Below are 24,316 nucleotides of genomic sequence, written 5' to 3' on the forward strand. Positions count from 1 at the left end.
GACCACAATGAGGAAGTACATTTGTCTTCCAAAATTAAGCTACATGATATAATTTTCTGAGTTCAAATAATGGCACTGGCAATTTGGTGGAGGTTTGCTGAGTCATACATAGCCTTGTTCTTTTTATTGTACCGCACTACTGTTCTGCTGGGGACACCTACACTTAAGTTGTATTTCCCAACCCTTTCCACATTGTGATTCTTGTGGGAAATGTTGGCGTTCATTCAGCACACTGGAGTCAGTGAATGAGGCTTCTCCTGGCCCCAGGTTACCACCCAGGGGCTATGGAAATCTCCGCCCCTCCTTTACCCTCTTAAATGTGGCACTCCTGGAACCTACTTGGGTCACTGTTTCTTAGTCTGTCAATTGAGAGGTCAGATCTGGATTACAGAATTGTTTTGGCATGGTTAAGTATCTTAACTTTTCTTTATGTAAAGTACTTAACCAGAGCTTATTAATCATTATCAAACCCATATGTGTGGAGCATCAGTTTTATGTGAGGACACTGCTATAGATCCTGGGAATCCAACCATGTGTTTTCTCTCTTATCCTGTGAGAACCATTGAAATTGACAATAGACAAACCGTTTTGAGATCTGGACGCATTTCCTTCCTTTATTTGTATGCATGTAACTTACAGGTAGTTAATCTGAGTGCCTTATCTTTGCAATATGGAGTGCATCTAGTAAAATACGAATTCTGCATAGCGTGACATAGGGATTTTCCACCGTATGAAGAATTAGGAGACCTATATTATTTCATTATTAGTAGTAGTAGTATTAAATGTATTGAGGTAACACTGATTAATAAGGTCATATAGGTTTCAAGTGTACATTACTGTGATACATGATCCATATATTACATTGTGTACCCACCACCTGTAGTAAAATAATCCTTCATCACCACATATTTTGCCCCCTTGACCCAATACAACCCCATACTCTCTTCCCTCTGGTAACCACCATACTCTTCTCTGTCTGTGAGGAGACCTATATTCTAACTCCAAATCTGTCACTAGCTCTTTTCCCTCTCTGTCTCTTTGTTCCTTGAACCTGATGGTTAGACTAGAATCATGGTTTACAAACTATAAAATACGGATCCCTCACAGGTTCCATCCTTTCACACTCTTCATCCAGAAGTGATTTGAGGCTCTTTTGGATGTGTTTGTTTCCACACATCCTTGACAAATTGTTTCCCTGAACAAAGGATTACAGGACAAAAGAAACAAGTGAGGGAAGTTGAAAATTCCTGGAGTAGAACAATCGCTAAAGACTTAAAAAAAAAAATTTTTTTGTTACTCTATTACAGTTGTCCCAATTTTACCCCTTTGTCCTCCTTTGCCCAGCCCACCCCCTACTCCCACAGTCAGTCCCCACACTGTTGTCTATGCCCATGGATCATGCATATAAGGTCTTCGACTAGTCCCTTCCCCTCCTTTCCACCATTCTCCCTCTCCCTCCTCGCCTCTGGTTGCTGTCAGTCTGTTCCATGTTTGCATGCCACTGGTTCTAATTTGCTCATTAGTTTATATTGTTCATTAGATTATAGGTGAGATCATATAGTATTTGTCTTTCACCAACTGGCTTATTTCATTTAGCATAATATTCTCCAGTTCCATCCATGCTGTCGCAAAAGGTAGGAGTTACTTCTTTCTTTCCACTGTGTAGTACTCCATTGTGTAAACATACCACAGTTTTTTGATCTACTCATTTACTGGTGGTCATTTAGGCTGTTTCCAGCACTTAGCTATTATAAATAGTGCTGCTAGAAACATAGAGGTGTATAAATTCTTTTGAATTGGTGATTTGGGATTCTTAAGGTATATTCCCAGCAGTGGAATTGCAGGGTCAAAAGGCAGATCTATTTTTAGTTTTCTGAGGAAATTCCATACTGTTTTCCACAGGGGCTGCACCAGTCTGCGTTCCCACCAACAGCACACTAAAGACATTTAAAGGTTTAAATATATTCTAACTCTGCTTCTTTCCTTTTTATTCTTATCCCAACAAAACCAAAACTGTACCTAGAACATGAGATGTCACCCTTATCTTTCCAAGAGTCTTTCCTGTTCCAAAATTGCTTTCATACCTTAAAAAAGTAAAGACGGAATATAAGATTACATTTTAATTTTATGAAATGAAAATTTTAACATTTCTAAATGGCAACACTTTGTAGTTTTCTGAACCTTCAAATACTTATGTCTCTTCATATAAAATACTTAACATTGAACACATATATACCTATACAATATATAAATTATAGAGATGTTATTTTGTTTATAATATAACTAGTAATTAATGCTTATGCTACCTATATGCTTCATTTATATTCAGATGATTCTTCTAGCTCTTCTGACTGTGAATTAGAGAAGTTATTTATACAATATCCAAGGATAGAAAAGATACAACCAGATTGTATCTCTAAAAACAGTTGCTTTGGGGAGTTTTGTGTACAAGATTTTCTCTGAGTGATTTTATTTTTATTTTTGCTTAACTTTTTTCATGTTTAATCACTATTGTATTACCATCATTTTAGAAAAATTTAGAGGTTGTACGTTTTAACAGCTAATTTCTTTTTTGGCTTTTTCATGCTAGTCTATAACATCTTTTCCTTTTAACTGTATGTTCATTGGTGTAGCTGCCCAAAACAATTTCTAAAAATTCTTTTAAATTTTTCAAACAATGCCTATATTTAGAAAAAAAAGAAAAGAAAAGAAAAAAATGTAGACTCTTCATTCAGGGTCTGAAACCATAAGATGTTTCATAGCTGTTTACCATTTACCTTTTGTGTGCCATGCACTATGCAGGCCCTGGGCAAGGATGGTTGCTGTTGTGGATGCTGCCCAGCTCCCTTTTCAGGACTGAGGCTCTCATTCCTCTGGCTGCTGGGATTGTTGGCTGCTGATGGTGCACAGCTGAGTCCCTCTCTTGTAATTGCCCTCAGCTGAGAAGAACCTCTTCCCCCAAGATCACTTCTGCTTTTGCAAGCAGTTTGTATCCATTGACTGGTAGATTCAGGGATGTAAAGGCCCTGTCCCCTGGTTTCAAAGAAAACTAACTCTGCAGGGCCATCCCAGGTCCCGACTAACCATGGAACCATCAGAGGCTTTTGTTGTAACTACATCGCACTTCAACTCTACTCAGGAACTTCCTGCACTCTCCCATAGGTCTCTATCTCAAAGACAATTTCCTGTAACTTCCCATGTGGAAATTTCTGTTTGAGAATCTGTGTCTTAGGAAACTCAACCTAAGACTGTGACTCCAATGTGGGGAAAGAGGTATGGGCTCACTTTGGTCAATGGATGTTGACATAAACCATTAAGTCAAGTACATTATATTCAGTGTCATAGGAGAAGCATTATACAATCTTATGGGTGTGAAAAAGGTGACTTACTTTGCTTGGAATATAGCAGAGGGAGAATTAGAAAAGGTTTTACAGGTGCAGTAGCATTCGAGCTTAACTTTGGAGAATGACTTGTTACTCTCTAGGCAAAAAAGGATGTGAAGTAGTCTGGGCTTGTAGAAGTACATAGCTTATTCCAGTTGTAGCAGAAAGCTCAATAGAGGTTGATCCAGAGCCAGCTCGTGAATTATTCTACTGGATTTGAAAGTTCTTTTGCTGGAGTGTGCTCTTCCCTCCTTCCTCCCCATTGATCACTCATGCCACCCCTACTCCACATACAAGTGTGATTTGAGTAGATACACTTAGAGACATCTTTCTTCAGCACTTTTGCTTGAAGACTTTCTTTGCTTCATTTTCTTAAAATTGTAACCTACTTTAGAAAATATGAAAACTACATATTTTCAGCTGGCTTTAAAATAACCTTCTAAAAGAAAACACAAAGATCATCTTTGGTGCTTGAAATTCTACCAATAGCAATTTCTAGAATTCCTAATGAAAATGACATAGTAACATTTACATAGTCCAGGTTTCTAACACATGAAACCTCATTTAAAATCTCAGATGAGGGGTTATCCAGTTGTTTCTAGTCTACGAGTATATCTATTAATAGCCTTTGGCCTTTGTCTGTTGTTTTTGACACTGATGTACCACAGAGTAATGAGATTGGAGAGTTAGAGTTAATCAGTGTTTTACAGGCAAGAAAACTGGGTCTAGAGATAAGGAATTGTTTATCCAACGTCGTACACAACAGGTTGACAAAGTCAGAAGGATAATTTATATATATTTTTTAATCTAGCAACGTTCCCTCTCTATGGCTACATAATGAATTCATCAGACCCCTGTGTGAATTATTGGGAGTCAGGAAATTATGAAGCAGTCCCACCTCTGCCCCTATTGAACTCCATGACCCAGGACCTACTGTATCAGTGCTCCAGGTCTGTTTTCTCACCTGTGAAATCAGGGGCTTGGACTAGAGGAACGCTCAGTGCCCTCCTCTCTGACATTGTAAGAGTCTTTATCCTTTCTAAATAGAAGATATATCTAAGGGTCCTAGTGGACCAATTAAAGGCTAAAATGATAAGAGTACAGTGAAGGGAACCAGCTAGACAAGGAGTTCTCCACCATTTGCCAGCCCAAGCTCATAGTCAGCTGCATTCTTGGAACCTTTATTTTCTGATTTTTGGGCCTTTCCCAATAGTCTCACTTTAAACATATTTTACACTGTTTTGCCTTTATAGAACAAATGTTCAGATTACCTGTCCTTTAAACAGTCATTCCATAGACCATGAAGAATTTCCTTAGAAACTGACTCAACCTTATATGTGGCTGATGGTTTTAAGTAAATGGGCTGAATCTTGCAGCCAAGCCTCAGTGCAAACAAAAAACATTTTCTGGTCAAGCATTTTCTGGTTTGTTCAACTCTATTACAGGGCTGCCTTAAAGGAAAAAAAGTTAAAACCCACAGAGGAACAAAACACAAGTCCTGAGAAGACAGTTTCCAGCCACATTAGCTCAGATCACCAGAGTAGAAAAGTAGCAGGGTCCTCATTGTCCGGACCATTGTTTTCTCCAGACTCTCATCTTAAGTTTTTCTGCTATTTTAATTTTACCACTTCAAAATAGAGTGAAAATAGGTTAATAGTTTCCATGAGTTTAGACTGTGACCAGAGGCATACTAAGCAATTTCAGAACCCGCAGCAACCGCAGCTTTGAGGAGAGGATGGTAATGGATTTACCAATACATCTTGGCATAGATTCCTGAGTCAGGGGAGTCAGGCCAGCAGTGGGCTACTAGGATGGGATGTGAACAGTTTTCCTTCATTCATTATTTTAGCACACATTCATCCTGGGCTTATGTCATTTTAGGTAGTACACTAGGTTTACTATTGGACAGAGAAATATGTTCTTAAGACATAGTCCCAGCCCCTACTGCAGTCTGGTAGAGGAAATAGATGTATGTGCAAATAATGTTAATACAGTGAACACTGTTAAGTACTGTAGGCAACGTTAAGTGCTCAGGAAAAGGAGAGAAAGAAGCAGCTTATTCCAAATGATGACATCAAGGAAAGATTCACTGTGGAGTTGCCTTCTGACCCCTACCTCAAAAGGTCAAAATGGCAAATTGCAATTCAGTATAGGCATTAGCCAATGCACAGGACTATGGAAGCTTCTCATGGTTTGGATGTGTATGAGCAGCCTGAGGCATTAGGGGAATCGGCCTAGAAAGGGAGGTGGAATGCCAGATATGGAACCAGCTCTTTTTTACATTGTGGAGCCATGTAAGTTTTTGCTAACAGGAAAATTATTTGGTCACATCTGTGGTTTGGAAAGGAAACTGGAAGTCACTTTGGGGATAGGGAAGTATTACAGAAGAAGAGAGATGCAAATAAGCAAGCCCAGCAGAGACCGCTGTTGTAGTTGAGACATTAACACACTTCTTATCTTCCCACCGGCACTTTTTGCCTAATGGCCATTTAAACTAAGGCTCTCATGGTAAGAGAGCAACTAATCTTTAATTTCCACATCTCTTCCAGTTGTCCATCTTTCTAACCAGATCCCCACCCCAGGTTTATTCTGGATTGTAAACTCAGTGAGTCAGTTCAAACATCTCAATAGGAACATAGCATATTACATGTGAAACATGGTCATTTGGTAAGACAGCATGAGATTCTAAGAAAGGATGAAAAGTTAACTAATTGTATCAGTATTTCTGAGTCCTGACTCAATAAATCATATCCTCTTTAAAGGGGATATGCATTCTTAAAACTCAGCGTACTTTTAAAGCCAGATAAATTAGCTTTCTTAATTGATTTCTCAAAACTGGAACCCCTCCCCTAGGTTCAACCTTTCCATTAAGAGTTTACAACACTAAACTTGGAGATAGCATTTAAATCAAGGCTTTAAATAACCAAAAGCCTCATGGATGTGCTGAGCTCTGATTGGGATCTGCAGCTATCATCCCAGTCTCTGTTATCAGACAGACCACTCTCTAAAATGTTTGGGTCCTTGGTGACCCCACTAGGTCTTTAATGATGGAGCACATTTTAGAAGTAATAATGAAACGTTCTTTCCATGGAGAACTGAGCAGGATGGACCAAATCCAGTGCACCATTTGCTTTTGTATATCAAGTTTCATCAAAACAGCCATTTGCTTACATACTATCTATGGCTGCCTTCACACTACAATGGTATAATTGCACTGTTGCAAGAAAGCCAGAAATATTTACTCTGTGGGCCTTTACAGAAAAGTTTGCCATCACCCCTGTCTTAGTGGAAAGGAAGAAGGGTAGGAGTCAGAAGACATGTTTTAAATTCAACATTTGCCAGCTATTTCCTGGGTGATCTGAGAAAAACCACTTGATCCATCCTATTGCATTTTCTCATCTCTCTAATAAAGATTGTTAAAGGACTGTGACAAGCACCTGAGCCAGTGTGTTCTGTGACAGTGCTTATCATGATGTAAGCTACTGCAGAAGTGGAGCATCTCTAGTTCTATCCTATCATTGGCATTTTTCTTTTCCTCTCCAGAACACCCTGGAGCAGTGCAGCGTGTGCTCCAAGCCCATCATGGAACGGATTCTCCGAGCCACCGGTAAGGCCTATCATCCTCACTGCTTTACCTGTGTGATGTGCCACCGCAGCCTGGATGGGATCCCGTTCACCGTGGACGCTGGCGGCCTCATCCACTGCATCGAGGACTTCCACAAGTAGGCAACCTACTCTCCCACCTCCAGCCTGCCAGGCTCTCACAGGCTGTTCTCACTGCCCGGCACCTGGGCCGCTTGGTCTTCTTACTCAGAGCTATGGAATCTCAGAATTTGATGGGGCCTTAAAAAGAATTGATTGACACCCCCCCCACCCCCCATGCAAGGCAGGAAGTGCTATCAGGTGGTCCATGAGGTCTTGCCAGCCTGGCCTCTGCTTCATGACTTCCCTGGGGCTGGTTCCTGGCATCCTTAGGTGGCTCTAATTGTGAGAAAGTTCACTCAGCCACAGAGTATTTGTATTGGAAAGATGCAGGATCCTGGGCTAGCCCTCCCTGGTCTAAACGTGAACAAGATGTGTGACTTTGAACAAATTGCTCAATTTCTCTGAGCTCTTTAGTTTGGTCATTAGACCAGATCCTGTTTTAAAGCTCTCCAGCTGTCACAGCCAGGATCCTCTCTCCATCCTGCCACTCTGCAGATAGAAAGTTGTGGGAGGACAGACACAGAGCGATTCAGTCCTTGCGAATGCAAGCCTCTCACATACTCAGAGGCAGCTTAATGCCATTGTCAACACATTCATACCCTCCCCTCACCTCTTCTCCCCACAGGTCTTCTCTTTCTCAGGATATTTCTAACAAAATTAGTGAATGCAGTACTGTGCGGTCCTTTGAGGAGGATTAGAAAGTAGAGCCTCAAGGTCAAGACCACTTACTCATGGGCCTGGAAAAATATTTCCCCACTTCCTCAATTCTTTTACCTGCTGGTCCTTCTTTCATGGGTTTTTTATGAAAGTTGTATGGTCCCTCTTTCATGGGTTTTTTTAATGAAAGTTGTATGGTTTTGTGTTTTGCTTATTTTTATTTGGCCACTTAGTTGGTTAATTGATTGATAACATTTTTAGGAACTATATGAAAGCGTAGATATGATGTGTAGACAATAAAGATAGAGCCCTTCTAGACTGTGTTTGTTGGGCAGTGCCTTTCCAGACAGCCTGAGGCCCTCAAAGACGTAGAGCACATATGGCCCACCAGTTTGAGTATCCATTCTAGGGCCTCCAGATGTGCATTCTTGTGGGTTAATTTTCACCGCTCTGTTGATTGTCAACAACCAAGAGGTACTTGCCACAAGCAGTTTGGGGACCTGAGGGTGATAGTTTAAAAATGAATTTCCTGACCACTTTCCACATAGCAAAGCAAGTGAAAACCTCACCAAAAGATGTGATGCTGAATGAATTAAAAAACCCCAGAGGCAGAAATTCTCCACCTGAATTAGACAAGGAAGGGCTCACTTTGAAAGGGCAGTCACAGCATAAATTGTACTTCACATTATCGATATTTTTAGCTTGTAATTACACATGAAAAAAGAAAACCTGCATCTATTTAAGGGAAATGAAAAGATACCAATGGGGAGTATGTTTCTGTCACTGCGTCTCTCCTTTCTTAGACTCATCCTAATCCAAGAAAGATTGACAGATATAATCAGAGCACACATGTTTCTGTTGCTGATAAAGAATGGTATATTACACCCTCAATTAAAACAGGAAATCAATTCTGACAAATGTAAGCTTATATCTATGCATTTATCTTCCATTTCTAGAAGTGGGGACCATAATTAGAGACTTGCGACTGGTGGCATAAATGTGTGATTCTGAATGCCCTAGAAAAGCAGCCTTGAGCAATTGGAAAGGAAAATAATCTCTAGCCCCCAACTGTCTCCCCACAACCACCGCTAATTCAGTGGCATGTTAAAACACAAATTATTTTTAAAAAATAAAGTTGTTTGAATGATTAACAAGTATTTAGGGAGAAAAGATTCTTTTTATTCCCCATTTCTTAAAGAAAAATAGGAGAACATTTTACAGAACTCTGTTTCTGAGCCTTGAAAGTACTAGAACCTAAGGCAGCTAAAAAGTCCAACCCAGGGCAGGCACTAGAGAGGGTAGTTTTAGGGGAGTACAGCCTCCTTCTGCAAACAATGTTTTGGGGGGCTTGTTCTTGGCCATTCTGAATAGGTCTTCCTTTGTAAGCTTTTAGGAAATTATTTTAATTCAATTCAACCTCATCTTCGAAGAGGTTTCTGTGTACCCATTACTGTACTAAGTGCTAAAGGAGAGAGATATGAGAGAAATCACATAGGGTGAAATTGCACAGATCCATAGAGAGAAGCCTCTGCCAGCAAGGAGCTTGTCAGGTAGAAGACGCAGAACATGTGTGCCATCGGGCAACCTAGGCTCCAAGACAGGAGGTGGGCACGGGCGAAGGCTGGAGCTGGAGTCAGAAGAGATTACTTGGCCCTGGGCTCTGAGCAGACTTCTGGAAGTAGAATTTCCAGTGTTTTAAGTGGGAAACAAGGAGATTCCTGGAAGAAGAAATAACTCAGGCAATAAAGAAGGATATAGTATAGAGTTAAGCTATTACGAGAGCAGCCTGGGAAGTGGAAGTTACCATGAAATAGAGAAGGCCCATGAAAAAGGATTATCTCACCTGCTTACAATCCTGTCTTAAACCAGTGCTTCCCAAACTTCAATGGGTTTACAAGTTACTTGGGGATCTTATTAAACTGATTCTAATTGGGTAGATCTGGGATGGGCCCTAAAATTCTGCATTTCTGGCAAACCCCCAGGTGGTCTTGGGTTGCACTGTGAGTAGTGAGCTTCTGAAATACTGTTTTTTGAGGTATTGTGAATGGGTCACTCACTACATAACCACCTTCAGTCAAGGTTGTCTCAAGCCCTCCAGCCTATCAGGTAGGAACTCTGCCCCGTATGTCATTTCAGAGGACTGCTCAAACTCAGTCCCAGACAGATGGATTGGATCTCACCCCCACACACATGCACGCTTTCCCATTTCACCTAAATGGCCATCTTTCAAGGTACAACTCAACTGCCATCTCCCCCAGAAGCTTTCTCTGATCTCAATCCCTCCCTATCCCCATCTTCCGATTTACATCCCCTCTGTTCTACAAAGTTTTGTAAATTGGCTATAGATAGCACTCATATAGTCCGACTAGTAATAAAAAATACACATGCGCATACATACCCATAAAATTTTACAATAACCACCTTAAATCATTTTTGCAATATAATAGGATATGTATATATAAATGAAAAGAACAAAAACAGAAGTAGATAAAACTCCCTCACCGGTCCGATTGCTGAAGTCCTCGTTTATGTGTGCATTCCCAGTGCCAGCACAGCGAACCCAGAAAAGCAGGCATATTTAACTGACCCTTTGATTGTGTTGAGCCTTGATTGCACTATCTTGTGCTTTCTCATCAGGCATGTTACACTCATCCATTCATTTGTTTCATCAACATCTATTTGTTGATCGCCAGGAATGTGCCAGGACACAGGATGATTAAGACCACCCCTCTCTGAGCCTTGGCTCCTGTGGCTGTAAAATAGAAATGATAAAAGTAGTTCCTCATAACATTGCTCTTGGTAGAAAATAAGGTCAAGTGCTTAACAGGGCTTGGCACATAATAAGCACTCAATAAATGGTAGCTATTTTCGTCATCAAAAGTTATCAAATTTTTTATTATTATTATTATTATTATTATCATCATCATCATCTGCTCAGTGAACTGAACCTTGAAATAGACCACCTGAGATCTGGAACAATCCTTGAAATGCTGGCCAAGGAACACTGTGGGGACTGCAGAAACTGCTTCCTGTCTCTTTACTTTACTTCTTCTCATCATGGAAATGAGGCCAATTGTTAGGAAGGAATCGTTACTCAGCAAGAATACAGTTTATGCCTTCCCAAACAGGAAGGACCTTGAGATTGAACAGAAAGGCCCAAGTAACTTTTTTTTTTTAAATAGAGAAATGTGGCAGATGCTTCATTTCATGAGACATAACCTGAATCTCTGCTCTCTGCACGAGTCACAGTGGTTGTTTGGGGGGACTCAGAGATGGAGCAAATCCTGTTATGGAAGGTTACAACCTGGTGGTCCCCAAGGTATGCAGATAATTCCTCCTATAATGAGCATATGCAATGACATATCCTACAGTAAGTAATCAGACTTGGGGAAATTAGATAAGGCTCTTGGATACAGTGATAAGCAAGACATACTTCTGACCTTACAGAATGAACAGTCACAGTGGGTTTGGGGAAAGGAGATTTTGCAGTTGATTCTAGAAGCCTGCTCATTTCACTGCTGGTGACCCAGATTCAAAAATAAGCAGATAGTCCAAAGCAATTTTTTTTGCCACTGAGTATAAACTTCTTGCACGAAATACCAATTATAATAACTCTGATTACTGCCGCAGTTGTACCATGGTCCTCTTAATTTTTCTTTCATAGCAATCAATTGATCTGCTGCTTAATTCATATTTATTTAGATTGCAGCCATACAGATGCCTTTTGGGTGCTGCCAGGAAAATTAATATGTATTACATATAGAGCATAATATATGTAAAAGTGCTTTGACAACCATGAAGTGCTCTGTAAAGTATTAGATTACTATCATTATTTCTTTTTAAATCTCACCACAAATAAATAAATTTTAACATCCTCAATCTTAAAAGCATTACCCTGAATAAACAGTGGCACGATCCATTTTTTTTTTAATTTTTTCACTTCTTATCTACATCCATTTCAAATCATGTCTCATTTTACACCTTCACAAATACCACCCCTAATCTCTAGAAGATAATAATGGATACATGGCCTATTTATGCATCCTATTAATTTGCTATGAGAAAAAAAATTGTGAGGGCTATCAGTTACAGTGAGGTATATGAAGATATTAATAAATACTAAAGTTCCTCACCAACAGTTAACCTCAAAATGATACATATATGTGTGTGTAGATGTACGTATGTATGTGTTCATACACACCCTTCGGACGTGTTGTAATCCTTTAAAAAATAAAGAACTTGACAACTTCTTAACTTTTTTTTTTTTTTTAACAAAAGTTTAACACAACCAAAATGTAAGAAGTGCAGACTTGGCCATAGTAAGTTTGGTGTAGAGGATATTTAAATTCACTAACTTCTGCTGTTTTGAAAAATAGTCATTTGAGGTTTAATTCCTAGAATCTGAGACAAATTTCAAAGACAGAGACTCTAATAAGCGGGAATAAGGCAAAGTTACCCAGGCTCAGAACAGTGAGGTCAGTCCTTGAGAACACATACAACGGTCTAGAAGCAAACGACAGAGACAAGCAGGGACGGCCAGGACTTTTGTTCTCCCCTCTGGTGATCCCGGGGTTTGGGTTTGGAATCTATGCACCGGTGAATTCCATGCCATGAACCACGTGGCCAGTAGCTCCAAGGTACTGCCGTACATAGGCAATTCACACGCTCACTCCCCCACTTCAGCCATTGTCATTTATGGTCTACAGGGACCTCAGCAGTCACCAAGTCTAACTCCCTTATTTCAGGGTTGAGGGAGCAGACCCAGAGAAGGAAAATGACTGGCTTAAGGTCACAGAATGGTAGATTGGGTATCCTCTCAGCTCACACCTTTTATTCTTTCATTTTAATCTTCGTGTCTCACCTCTTTGTCATTGTCTGTGCTCAGTATCTAACCAAGACTCTCTTCATTTTCAGGAAATTTGCCCCCCGGTGTTCTGTGTGCAAGGAGCCTATCATGCCAGCCCCAGGCCAGGAGGAGACTGTCCGGATTGTGGCTCTGGATCGCGATTTCCACGTTCACTGCTACCGCTGTGAGGTCTGTTGCCTGCCCCTCTGAACGCTGCATGGCAGGCATGGAAAGGCTTGTTAGAGCCAGGTTTTCATAAACGTAGCAACCGTTAGATCTCGGGCAGCTCCTAGTGCCTGTGTTCACAGGACCTGAGTTTTAGATCTGACATGGGCATTTAATGCTAGTGATACTGGGTATCACTTTAACTCTCTCACTCCAGATTTCCAAAAAGGAGTCATTCTTATCTTTCCCAAATATGGCTGTATGACTAAAATGCAAAATTGCATATTAAAGGACATTGTAAATCATAAAGTGCTAAGTTAGTAAGGAAAGTTATTGTTGTTATTACGGTACTGAATCTTTAACTTTGGCTCTGATATTCCTGCAGGGCAAAGGTACCATTGTGTCCCATTTATAAGGATAAGAATTTATTCCTTTCAGAGGGATTAGAACTTCATGTTCAAAGTGATGGAGATTCATTAACTTAGCAAGCACTGACTGAGGACTTCACACAAGAGGTCAGGTGCCTAAGAACTGCAGGAGAGTTATGCATGAGGTGCCACAGGAATATATATATGTTGTAATCCCGGCTGGAAATGACAAGGAAGGCTTCTTGCCCAAGGGATATGTAGTCATTTATACAGCAAAGGGCAGCAAGTCTTTCCCCTGTAGTCAGGGTCTGAAAAGGGCACGACTTTCAGAAAACGATTTTAAAATGCTTTCTTATCCTGGTTCTGTAAGTTACCCAGACCTCCTCTACCGAAGCAGTCCCCCCCGCCCCTCACCCCCGGCTAGGTCTCCCGAGTGCAACAGTTTTCAGTCCCCTCTCATAACTGAGGCATAATATGTACTTCCTCACTGACACATCTTCATGAAATTGGCTCACCTAGTCCCACTAGGAAGATCTTTCCAAGACCCAGGCTGGCCCCCTGGGACTGCATTCACACCATTCGCTGCCTTAGCCATAACCGGCCACCTCTTTTATGCACTGAGCTCCATTTTTTCCTAGAGCCCAAGTTGCCTGAACCTGAGAAAAGATAATAAAAACAACCGGCTTTGACAGAGGTTTTATAACTAGAAAGGAACAACAATGGCCAGTCATCACCTTTAAAATTGACCAGAATCATAAGTGTGCAGAAGCTCATGGATACTTTAGAGATCGATTTACAGATGGAGATACTGAGGCTCAAAGAAGAAAGGCTTCCAGACATTCTTCACGTACATACCAATAGGCTCTGACTTTTAAATGGTTTTGTTTTCTTGCTAAGAGTTGCATGAAACATACCTTCCCTCCTTCCATATTTAATGAAGCTGTATAAATTCAGTTTGCTTTAAAATGCTGAGACTTTCTTTAGAAACAATACTGTAGAATGAGAGAAACACTGAATTAGAGGAGACGAGACCACTGTTCTAGTTGCTGCATCACACTGAACAAATCACTTCTCTCTCTGCCCCTCACCCCCCCTCTAAAATGAGTTTGTACAGGATGCCCCACATGACTCCTCTTGGCTCTAAGATTCAAGGCATTAATGGTTCCAACACTCTGGCTGACTCTGGGCTCTTCAGAGCACCAAGGAATTGTAGAATTGACCTCATTAAATCCTTAAAACAATGTCATTTATGAATTGTCCCTCTTTCTTTTCTGTTTTGGTTAAAAGACTTAGTTTGGTTTCACTACTCAGTTTCTTGAACACTTCCAGAGCTGCGAAATATCTGCTTGTTCATTTTGGTAAAGCCAGCTTTGCTAAGAAGCCCAACTAGGGCTGCTGTTGCGGTTGCCATTGCATCCCAGGCAACACCCTTTTTGAATTTAAATTTCATTCTTTGTCAAATGCAGACATGAGCCCCAATGACATTTCTGTCATGGTAGACAGCAGAGGCAAGGTATGCAGCAAGCGTGGCCTTTTAAAAGAGTGTCTACTGAAATTAACAAGCACATACACCCCTAGAAGAAGTACTGCAATTTTTCCTAAAGAAATGTCTTGTTTTCCCCCAAAGTAAGGGCCAACATTGAATTATTTAACGCTTTCCAAAATGAACTCTCTGAGGTGCTACCAACAATAACATAATTCTTTACAGTTATGTCCTCTTCACATTTTTTTCAAAGTACGTTCACATCAGTTATCCCCTTTGAGCCTCCCAACAGCGTGGTAAGGCAGGAAATGCAGGAATTATTTTGAGAGTGGCAGCTGGCCTTACCTGCAGTGGCACAGCAGTGTCAGCACTGAGGGGCTGTCTCCCAGTCCAGCACCCATCCCTCTGCACCACGGTGTCTCCTTGGGACACTACAACAAATCATTCCTCCCCACGAACCTTAGGATTTTACTTTTGCTACAACTGGAGTAAGTATGCAGAGCCCATTGGTGGCCCTTCTACTTAGCAAGAGTCACTCTACAGCTTTACCTCTGCACAGAAGTGGCTGAGAGATCTTGTCCCTGCACTCGCAGAGATCCTTAAACTGATGATAAAAGGGTAACGAAGAATTAATGGTTAGGGATCGGTTTTATTTTTCTTTTGTTCTTGCTATTCTTATTTGGGTTAGAGAACAAAACTACCATTTGAGATGCCATAGGTTTGGGGTTTTCTCTTCTTAAACCTGTATTTCCTATCAAGTGATCTTAGGAGGGTTAACTTATGCTTTTTTTACATATATGTCTTTAATATCTAATTCAGTTTTATTCAACGCATACTGTATTGTACACTGGGGATGGATTGGTGGGACCTGGTGGTATATGAAGGAGAAAGCTAAGTGGCCACATTTTGGAAGCCTTGAATGGAAAGCTAAAGAAGTTAATCTTGACATATGTAGTTTACATTTTCATTTACATCATTTCCTTCTGTCTTTATTTTTCTAGGATTGCGGCGGCCTCCTGTCTGAAGGAGATAACCAAGGCTGCTACCCTTTGGACGGGCACATCCTCTGCAAGAGCTGCAACTCTGCCCGCATCAGAGTGTTGACCGCCAAGGCTAGCACTGACCTTTGAGTTCAGTGGCCCGTTCAGCCGGTTAGTTGGTGGCACTGAGAAGAATGAAACACATACACACACACACACACAAAAGAAGAAGAAAAGCAATAGAAAAACAGAAGAAAGGCAATCAAGCTATGGGATGATCTCTATTCTTCATGTAGTAGTAACCTTTCTGTAGAAACACATAGATTATGAGATTTCTTTTTACGTTCTTAACCAAGTACACATTTCACATTTAATTATGTAGGATGTTGATAGGCCTTTGTTCCCAAGGACTTCCACATTTTTGCACGGATTATGCACCATCCCATTCACTTCTGCATTCCTGTAACTTTTAATCCCTGTTTGTCTCACTTTCATCTGGTTGAATGGCTTTTTTTAGCGTGGTATTTGCTGTCACACAGATTTTCCTGAGTAGGTTCAGCCAACCCACAGGTGCTTTTAGGCTTGAAGTCCCTCCATCCTGTCATATCCACGTTGCCTGTGATCATAAAAGATAGCCATTCTTTCTTTGTGTATTAAAAAGTATGTCTTTCTGTGGCTCTAAACTGGTCATGTCCCTTGGAAAAAATGCACAATTTAAATGTTAGGCTATAAAGAATTTAAGCTGTAAATTACAGAGTTTAAAACAAGCCCAAATTTGTAACCACCCTAATTCAAAATCCATATTGATCAGTAGTCAAGGGCTCATTTGAAAACAGATATTAGTGAGAGAGATCCCAACTTTCAAACTTTTTTTGAAACAAAATGTAAGTGCGATATGCTGACAATGCATTTGGGGATATGTTTGAAAAGGCCGCTATTATCCCACAATATTATCTTAAGATTTCCCTTTTCCATGTTACCTGGACACAGTTGATTGTCTCTAGAACATAAAATGTTTCTATATTGCCCAACTTTTCATATCAGAAATGTTGATATATTTTCTAATATTCAAACATGACTACCAAAACTGACTTTTTCTTTAGCGAAAGATAGCTTTAAAGAACAGTTCAATCCCTTTGCCCTGTGGCCCAGGTCCTTTTGCCTAATAATTGCAAATCAGAGCACATAAAATGTATAGTTTTGTTTAGTTTAATTTAAAAAAACAGAAAAACTTGAAAAGATTGTGAAGCCACAATTTTATTATTCTCTTAATCTATCTGCAACTTAAAATACACATTACAAGAGACATTGTCATATCGATACAACATTGTCGTATCATCGATGTGACATTTACACCACACTTTCAAGGACAATCATGGGGGGGGAAATCACTTTTATGAGTTAAAAATATGCAGAGTTTCTGCTTGGAATCTTTATTCAAACTCTGTTGAGCAGTGAAATAAGTGTTTTTCAACTGCAGAACCATAATTCGTTAGGTTCTAATGTCTTTCTTTTGAAGAGAGACATTTACCTTAATAATGGCAAGTTGCCATTTTTTTTAACTAAATAAGTATTTTGGATTGAGATTTCTTAAACCTTTTTTCAAATCTTCCACACACATATGCTTTTAAATTATGAAATATTTTAAATATACATAAAAGTATAAATAATAATATAATGAATTCCTATATATGTAACACCCAGTTTAAGAAATCAAATATAACAAATAGAATGACATTCCCCTCTGTACCCTTCCTTTGTTCCACAAATATATTTTTCATCATTGTAAAGTGATAGAGTCAGTTTTTTAGGCTGATTTTTTTATTAATTTTTATTTTTTAACACCTAGAACAGAAATAAAAAAATATTTGGGCATGTTTTGAATTGCAACCCTTGCCTCAGCAATTCCAATTAAATTTACTTTACTATAGAAAAAGTAATCATAAAAATGGCTCTATTTTTTCAATAAGAAATTCTTAAATCTGTGGTTACTAGAGCTCATCTAAGTTAATTTGTTGCTCATTTGCTTTGGTCACCAAACAGTTTTGTTTTAGAACCAGCAAACTTGTAGCTTTTTAAAGGTTGTTTTTTTGGTTTGGGGGGGCGGGGGGCGGTTTATGACCAGTGTCCTCTTCTAACCTTATTACTCTTATCTTTGATCTTAAGTTTCTCTTAATGTGAAACACAATGGGATTCACTTTGAGCAGCATGTGGATTACAGGATACAATGGCAATTGTACCTCTGAATTTCTGTATTCCAAATTAAAGGCCAGACCATGCTGATGACCTCAGAAAGCACTGACTGTGAGACAATTGGGGGGATAATATAATCTGTTTGAATTGCTTCAGTGACCTTGTTTTGTATAAAATGCTTGGGAGAAACTGTTTTTAGACCAAAAGCAAAGAGCCCAATTTATTGAGAGGTGGATTTTATCACTTGAATAGCAGTCATATTATTATAAATTTTGCCAAAAAAAAGGAAGAATTTATGAAATATTTATACTATTAAATGCAATAACATTCTACGTGTTTGTTACATTTAAGTCCTTATGTAACTGAATGTTTACAAGCCAAAAAAAAGCAAGTTATAAGGAAATATTGTCACAGACCCATCACTGTGGCATTGGCAGAATACTACTTGCTTACAGTCTTTATAGTGCATTTTTATCACATAACCTCAGAGTATCTTTACCAAAGATTTTTAAAGTAAATCTTTTTAAATATAGACTTACTATACTTTTATATAATAATGAATGTGCACACATACATATGCAGAAATATTTAGATTTAGATATTTTTTTCTTTCACAAGGTATAATAAGGAAAGGATCCTACAATATTTTATTCCAGCATTTCTTAGATATATGATTTATATTGCTTTCTTGTCTTTTCTATTAATCATTTGGTTTAGACAATGCCAAATCACTCTTTGCTGTTTTAGTTAAATGAAATGTTGCCTGTAACAGAGATTTAAAGATCAGATTACCTTAATGATTTATAATTCTATTATCTTTTGATATATTGCCTTAATTGATGACAGTTAAATTCATAAATAATGGAAAAATCATAGAGTCTATAAGAGAAAGTTGGTCAAAATATACTGGTTTTAAAAAATTGTCAAGAACACAAATACTTGGTAATTCTGTATAATGTGAAAGACCTGGAAAAAGGAAAATAACCCACTCTGCCATGGGCTCTGCAGATTATTTTGAAATCAGAGTTCTTCATGGCCTGGATCCCCAGCTCATGCTGACTCAACGTGGAGTCTTATGTGCAAACAAAATTGCCTTTCAAATTTAAAAATAAGTCACGTGTTCCAGCATAAGGCATAAAGGCTTTGAGATGCTGGAAATCTCTGCAGCTCAAAGATATGGGTTCTTTTTCTTGTCGTTGACAAATTGTTTCTGTAGGAGCAACTTCCCTGATCAAAATTACCTCATTGGATATATGCTGACTGATGTAGTGGAGTTACCAACACTGTAATTGTTTTCTCACTATGAAAGATCCTTTAGAGATGCTTGCAGTGATGTTTAAAGTCTATAAAACTCTACATTTAAACAAGAATTTTTATCTGGGTTCAGAGGAAGAAAGAGAGCACTTCTACCATGGGGCTATAGTAGACAGTTTTATGGAATACAGAAACACATCTTCCAACAGTTTTCCTAGTTAGTAAAAATCCTATTAATGTGAACCAGCCAGGAATAACAGTGTTATTTCTTTTGATATGGTTTGGGCGTCTCTTGTCAAATCTGTGTCAGCTGCCCCCTGATGCCTCCATTATCAAGGTCTGAAGGGTGTTGGGGAAATTGCGGCAGCTGCTAGGGAGATCAGGGAAGCACTGATGTAACCTCACAGCCTGTCACCATCCCTCTTGGCTTGGAAAGGCTTTCTCCATATACATTTCTAGAAATATTGCCATACTACCTTAGTATCTCATATTTGTAGTTTAAACAAGCGATTGTCCATCTGTTGCCTAGAGCTACAGTACATGTGTGTTATGAAATATGACAGCATGTTCCATACCCTGCTTTAGCCATCTGTAGAAAACCAGTAGACTGAAAAAGATATACCTCTGCGAAATGTTCCTCGAGTCCCTTTCCTGAGATTGCTCTTTTGGTGCACTTTCGTGGGAGACAATCAGAGAGCAATATATATGTGTGCCTTATTTTCAAAGAATCTTTACACTACTATGAATACTCCGCTGAAGCACCTGTAGTATAAACAATAATCTCCAAGCTCAAAGATATACTCATCAGAAAAGTCCAGCAAAATCCAGAGAGATACGAACTCTTCATCTTGAACTACTCTAATAGTATTTCTGTTCTCTATTATGTCTCAGAAGTACCTTACAGATTCTTAATTGAGAATTGAGGTGATGTATGGGATGTTGTTAGTGATTATGTTTGGTCTTACTCTGGTTTTAGTCAGATAATGAAGATAAGACCACCTTGAACCTGTAACAGCCATTCAGCATATCTACTTTTTAAAACTGCTATAGTTTTTTGGTTTGTGTGTTTATTTTTTAATTTAATAGTGAATAGAACAAGTTTAGAATCCTAGTTCTGAGTCATTATAGGACAACCATGAACACTTTAGGTCAAGTTATCCACTTGACAGCTAACTACACTGAATTTTTTTCTCATGAGGCTGTTGTTTGGTTAGCATATAGCTTCAAACCTTTAAAAGATTATCTGATTAAAGCTATGCAGCTTGGTGAGAATTCTTAATCCCTCTCTCCTTTTTCTCCCTCCTTTCTTTCTTATGTTTTTTCCTCCCTCGTTTCCTTCATACCCATTAATACTATCCTGCTTTGGCTTTTTATATATAAATCAATGCATTATTGTCCTTACGGTAATATGATCATAATAAGGGAAGAAGGCTACCACAAAATACATGTGGCATCCATAAACCCTTCCTTTCAAAGGGTATATTTCCCAGATTGTGTTTATTTCTAAAATGAGAAGAGATAATAGAGTATTTGGGTTTTATTTTAATGAATGTTCATCAGGGATTCAGATCGTAGGGTTCTCGGTAAATTCATTTAGGATTGCCCTTTTTCTCAGCTAAATGCAAAGTGATCTTTCTAAGACTCAGTAAAGATTTTAATACAAAGCATTGTTTGACCAACAAAACAATGATGTTTTTAGTGGTGGCATGTTATTTTACTCCACTGAAACTCAGTAATTGTTCTTATGGCAAGGAAAAGCTATTGTCTGTCCGGAATTTTTACACATATCAGCATTTTGCCCATGACAATGTTATTAAATCTTAACAGTGTATAAAAAGCAACCTAAGAACAACAAGCCGGGGTCTCTCATTGAAGTATTTTGTTAAAATTTGGGTCATTCTTTTGAACTCTGGCGAATACCGATAAAAGTATGCATATGTTCTCTGTATCCTTTTCTTTGTTTGGAGAAAGCTTATAATTTTAGGACTATATTTCCATTTTTGGTTGCTATCCTCACTTTCATTTTCTACACATTATCACAAGGTTGACACTGATTTTCCTTTTGGAGAGAAATCACATAGGGGGAAAGTAAAACAATAATAATACATAATACTTAATTCAATACATAAATGAAATTGCCAAGAATTAATGAAAAGTCCCAGTGAGTATGTTGTTGTAATATATGGGTAGAATCTTTCTGTTTGTTTGTTTGTTTGTTTATTTGTTTGTTAACCTATTTCCAAGAAGAGTGGGATTCAGGAGGAATTTTAGAGGAGAGACAGTCTACAGTTAGAACTATGGCTACACAGTTCTTGTATAACATGACTGAGAATTTTCTAAGGGTCTTAGGGATCAGCAATCACAGTTGTTTAAGAAGGATATATATTTTTTTTTCCAAGTTAATGAGATATTTAAAAATCACTATGGCTAACAACACATTTTTCCTCTGTCAGAGGAGAGTAAAATGAGTGCTGCTGCTGGGTTCCACACCTGGCCATGATGTATGACCTCTTATCCCCTCGGAGAGGGTGGCGTAGCGTGCCTCTTTCTGAGAGATGATGCATATTCTGACACATTTTTAGACAAACTGCACTACACCCTAAGCATCTCTGCAGGTTAGAGGTTTCCCTATTCACACCGAGTTTTATTCCTTTACAATGTACTTAGCCGGTGAGCACAAGTAGCAGTTATTTTGACCTGCGGTTCTTCTGTTAAAATCTCACCATCTACTCTCTGTAATGTCTTGCCTAACAACTATACTATGAGTGATTTGTACTTCTTTTCTCTTTTTAGTTGCAAACACAATAAACTAAATATAAAATGACATATTTTCCCTTCAGTGTTGAAAGGATGGACACTTACTCCTTTCTCTATTTATTTTCCTGGCTCTTGTTCCAAAAGGTTGTGACTTTATTTTAGTTATCCAATATTCAAGTAGCTTCTTTTGAGGAAAGTTCTGTGGAAGATGCATTTTTACTAAGCTCCGTGGTATTTCTCCCTTGATGTTACCAAAAAATTACTAAAATCTTTGCTCTTTGTTTCTGATTAACGTACAGCAGTCTCTAACAGCACTAATAGATACCTCTGTGTCCAGCCTTTGTTATAACAAAAATTAATACTCTAAAAGCAAAAACGTATACTACAACTAATTTTTCTGTAAAGTTTTAAGATGCTTACATTAATACTTCCCTACTATATGTATTTGTTAATTTTTCCAAGTTCTCATCCATTTGGGGGAGACAACCTCATTTATCTAACTCTGAAAGGCATTTACCTAATATATCCAAATAAAAGCCTTATTAAACAATCCACTAATGCGTTCAGTCAACTTGGCACTTCTCATTCAGTTCTCAATCCCAGGTATAGAAGGACCCACCAAGAATGACAGAGCTGTGACCGTGGCATCCTGTATTCTGCTCCCTGCAGAGGGCTATAGCTGACTCCAGACACCAGTGTTATTCCTAGATCCTTAGGAACAACATGGCCCTTGGAATCATGACCCTTTAAGGACTTGACTCTCCTGTTATTTTCCTGACATGTCCCCATCCCACATCTTAGACCTGCAGCGCTATTCACAGCAGTCCATTCTCCTATTGGGGCAGCTCTTTTCTACAAAAGTTCTTCCTCACATTGAACTAATATCTGGTTCTAGGGCTATGCAAAATAAGTCTAATGTCTAAATATTTGCCTCTAGGTCAGATATCAATAATTCTTTTGATGTTCCCTTATTTATTGACATGATGTCAAGGCCAATTAACTTTCTGCTTTTTCTTTGAACAGTTGGACCCCAAAATATTTTCTAATTTTATTTCAATCTACTTGGTAAAATGTAGCAATAACTTTGGTTCAAGCTAGGTTAAAATACTTTCTTCAGGGCTAAAAGTAAATTGAATTTGAATCACCCAAAGGAAACTGATATTGAATGTGGAAATTTCCCTCAAGAACTCAAACCCAGGAGAGAGAATGCTAGATGAGGATAGATCTCCCATGTGTGCAAAACTTTGTGTCTCGTACTGGTTTTGATGTTGCCAAAATCAAAGTTGTTCTGAAAACAAGAAGTGAGTTAATATGTATGCTATACATGAGACTCCCACTTCTTGGTAAATGTGCATGAAGTCTCTTCAACCCTTTTTTTCCTGGATTCTTTATAGGTTCAACAGAAACATTTACTGTCTGATTTGTTTTGAGATTCACTTTCATTCTTCGCTGTTCAAATGTTTATACCCAGAGATGTTGCAATTTAGACCAAGTAAGCAGCTTTTCTAAGTGACTGATTAGGAACCATCCTTAGGGGTCCATATTTTCTCTTTACGTTTGTCTTTCTAACATCTTTATACCTTACTTGTGTCTTTAATTTAATAATCACTGTAAGTGAATCAGCCCCTAAGTTACTTTGATTCAGACCAACTGCAATAAGATCAAACAGGTTCCATTGGTGTTCCATAGGAAGGACTATAGTGTCAGGAAGAGTAATTCTTCCCAGTGGCACCAGCAAAGCTTCATGGAGTAGTAAAATCTGGTAACAAATCTTGAATTGATGCATTGACTGATTTAGAATCGAGGGACGAATATTTAGGGCATCAGAAACAACAGGAAAGCAGAGGCTACATTTAGACAAGACTCTCTGCTTTAAATATCACAGATTCTGGAACTTCTTTTCCAGGAGAAAAAGCTTCCAGATATTCACGGTCAGTTGGGAGGAAAAGGCATAGAGGAAGCCTAATTCAATTTTTATTTGCTTTTTCATTTCTTCATAATTGAAAAATGGGATGAGTTGCCAAAATGTAATGCAACTCATACAGTATGCAAAGGAAGCTTTATTTATAACATTCAAAATGTACAATCTGATTGGCTTATAGCTACATACTTCATTCTTGCAGCAAACACACTTTGTCTTTTGAACTACTGCAAGGGAATAAGCAAGGCATCCCTATTGCTTCTAGATCTACAATTCGAAAGGACTCCAAGGTCACCTATTCTGTTGTGTTAAAATTCCCTTACAGATTAATTGCTAAGTGATAATTAATGCCGGCTCTGCTTAAGTATCAGCTGCATCAACGAGCTCGTCGCTCTTAAGGTCTTCCGTTTCTGCTGCCACACTTAGTTCTAAGTTCCCCCTTGACTGTCACAGAACCAGCCTTTGTGGCTGATGTTCTCCTTGGTGCCACACAAAACTCATCTTCAGTACAAAATTAAATGTTGCTTCATCCCTCCATTTTTGCTTAAAATATATCTTTTGCTTTTGGCAACACAGTGCTTTTAAAATAACAGCTTTGAATTTT

The 24,316-nt window shown here is 38.7% G+C and overlaps 1 protein-coding gene across 8 annotated transcripts in view; it reads left to right on the top strand.

Moving 5' to 3' along the window:
- Positions 1-16,983, top strand: part of LPP (LIM domain containing preferred translocation partner in lipoma) — a 618,933-nt gene extending 601,950 nt beyond the window's left edge. For all 8 annotated transcript variants that reach the window (XM_054585111.1, XM_054585106.1, XM_054585112.1 and 5 more), the window contains 3 exons: positions 6,927-7,105; positions 12,660-12,780; positions 15,609-16,983. In XM_054585111.1, the coding sequence (XP_054441086.1) occupies positions 6,927-7,105; positions 12,660-12,780; positions 15,609-15,737 (429 nt within the window). In that variant the 3' untranslated portion in view covers positions 15,738-16,983. The remainder of the gene's footprint in view (positions 1-6,926; positions 7,106-12,659; positions 12,781-15,608) is intronic.
- The last annotated feature ends 7,333 nt before the right edge of the window (positions 16,984-24,316 follow it).

Source organism: Pteronotus mesoamericanus, unplaced genomic scaffold (assembly GCF_021234165.1).
Source record: "Pteronotus mesoamericanus isolate MK-2021 breed Mesoamerican mustached bat unplaced genomic scaffold, CSHL_Meso_final contig_82, whole genome shotgun sequence".
Taxonomy (NCBI): Eukaryota; Metazoa; Chordata; class Mammalia; order Chiroptera; family Mormoopidae; genus Pteronotus; species Pteronotus mesoamericanus.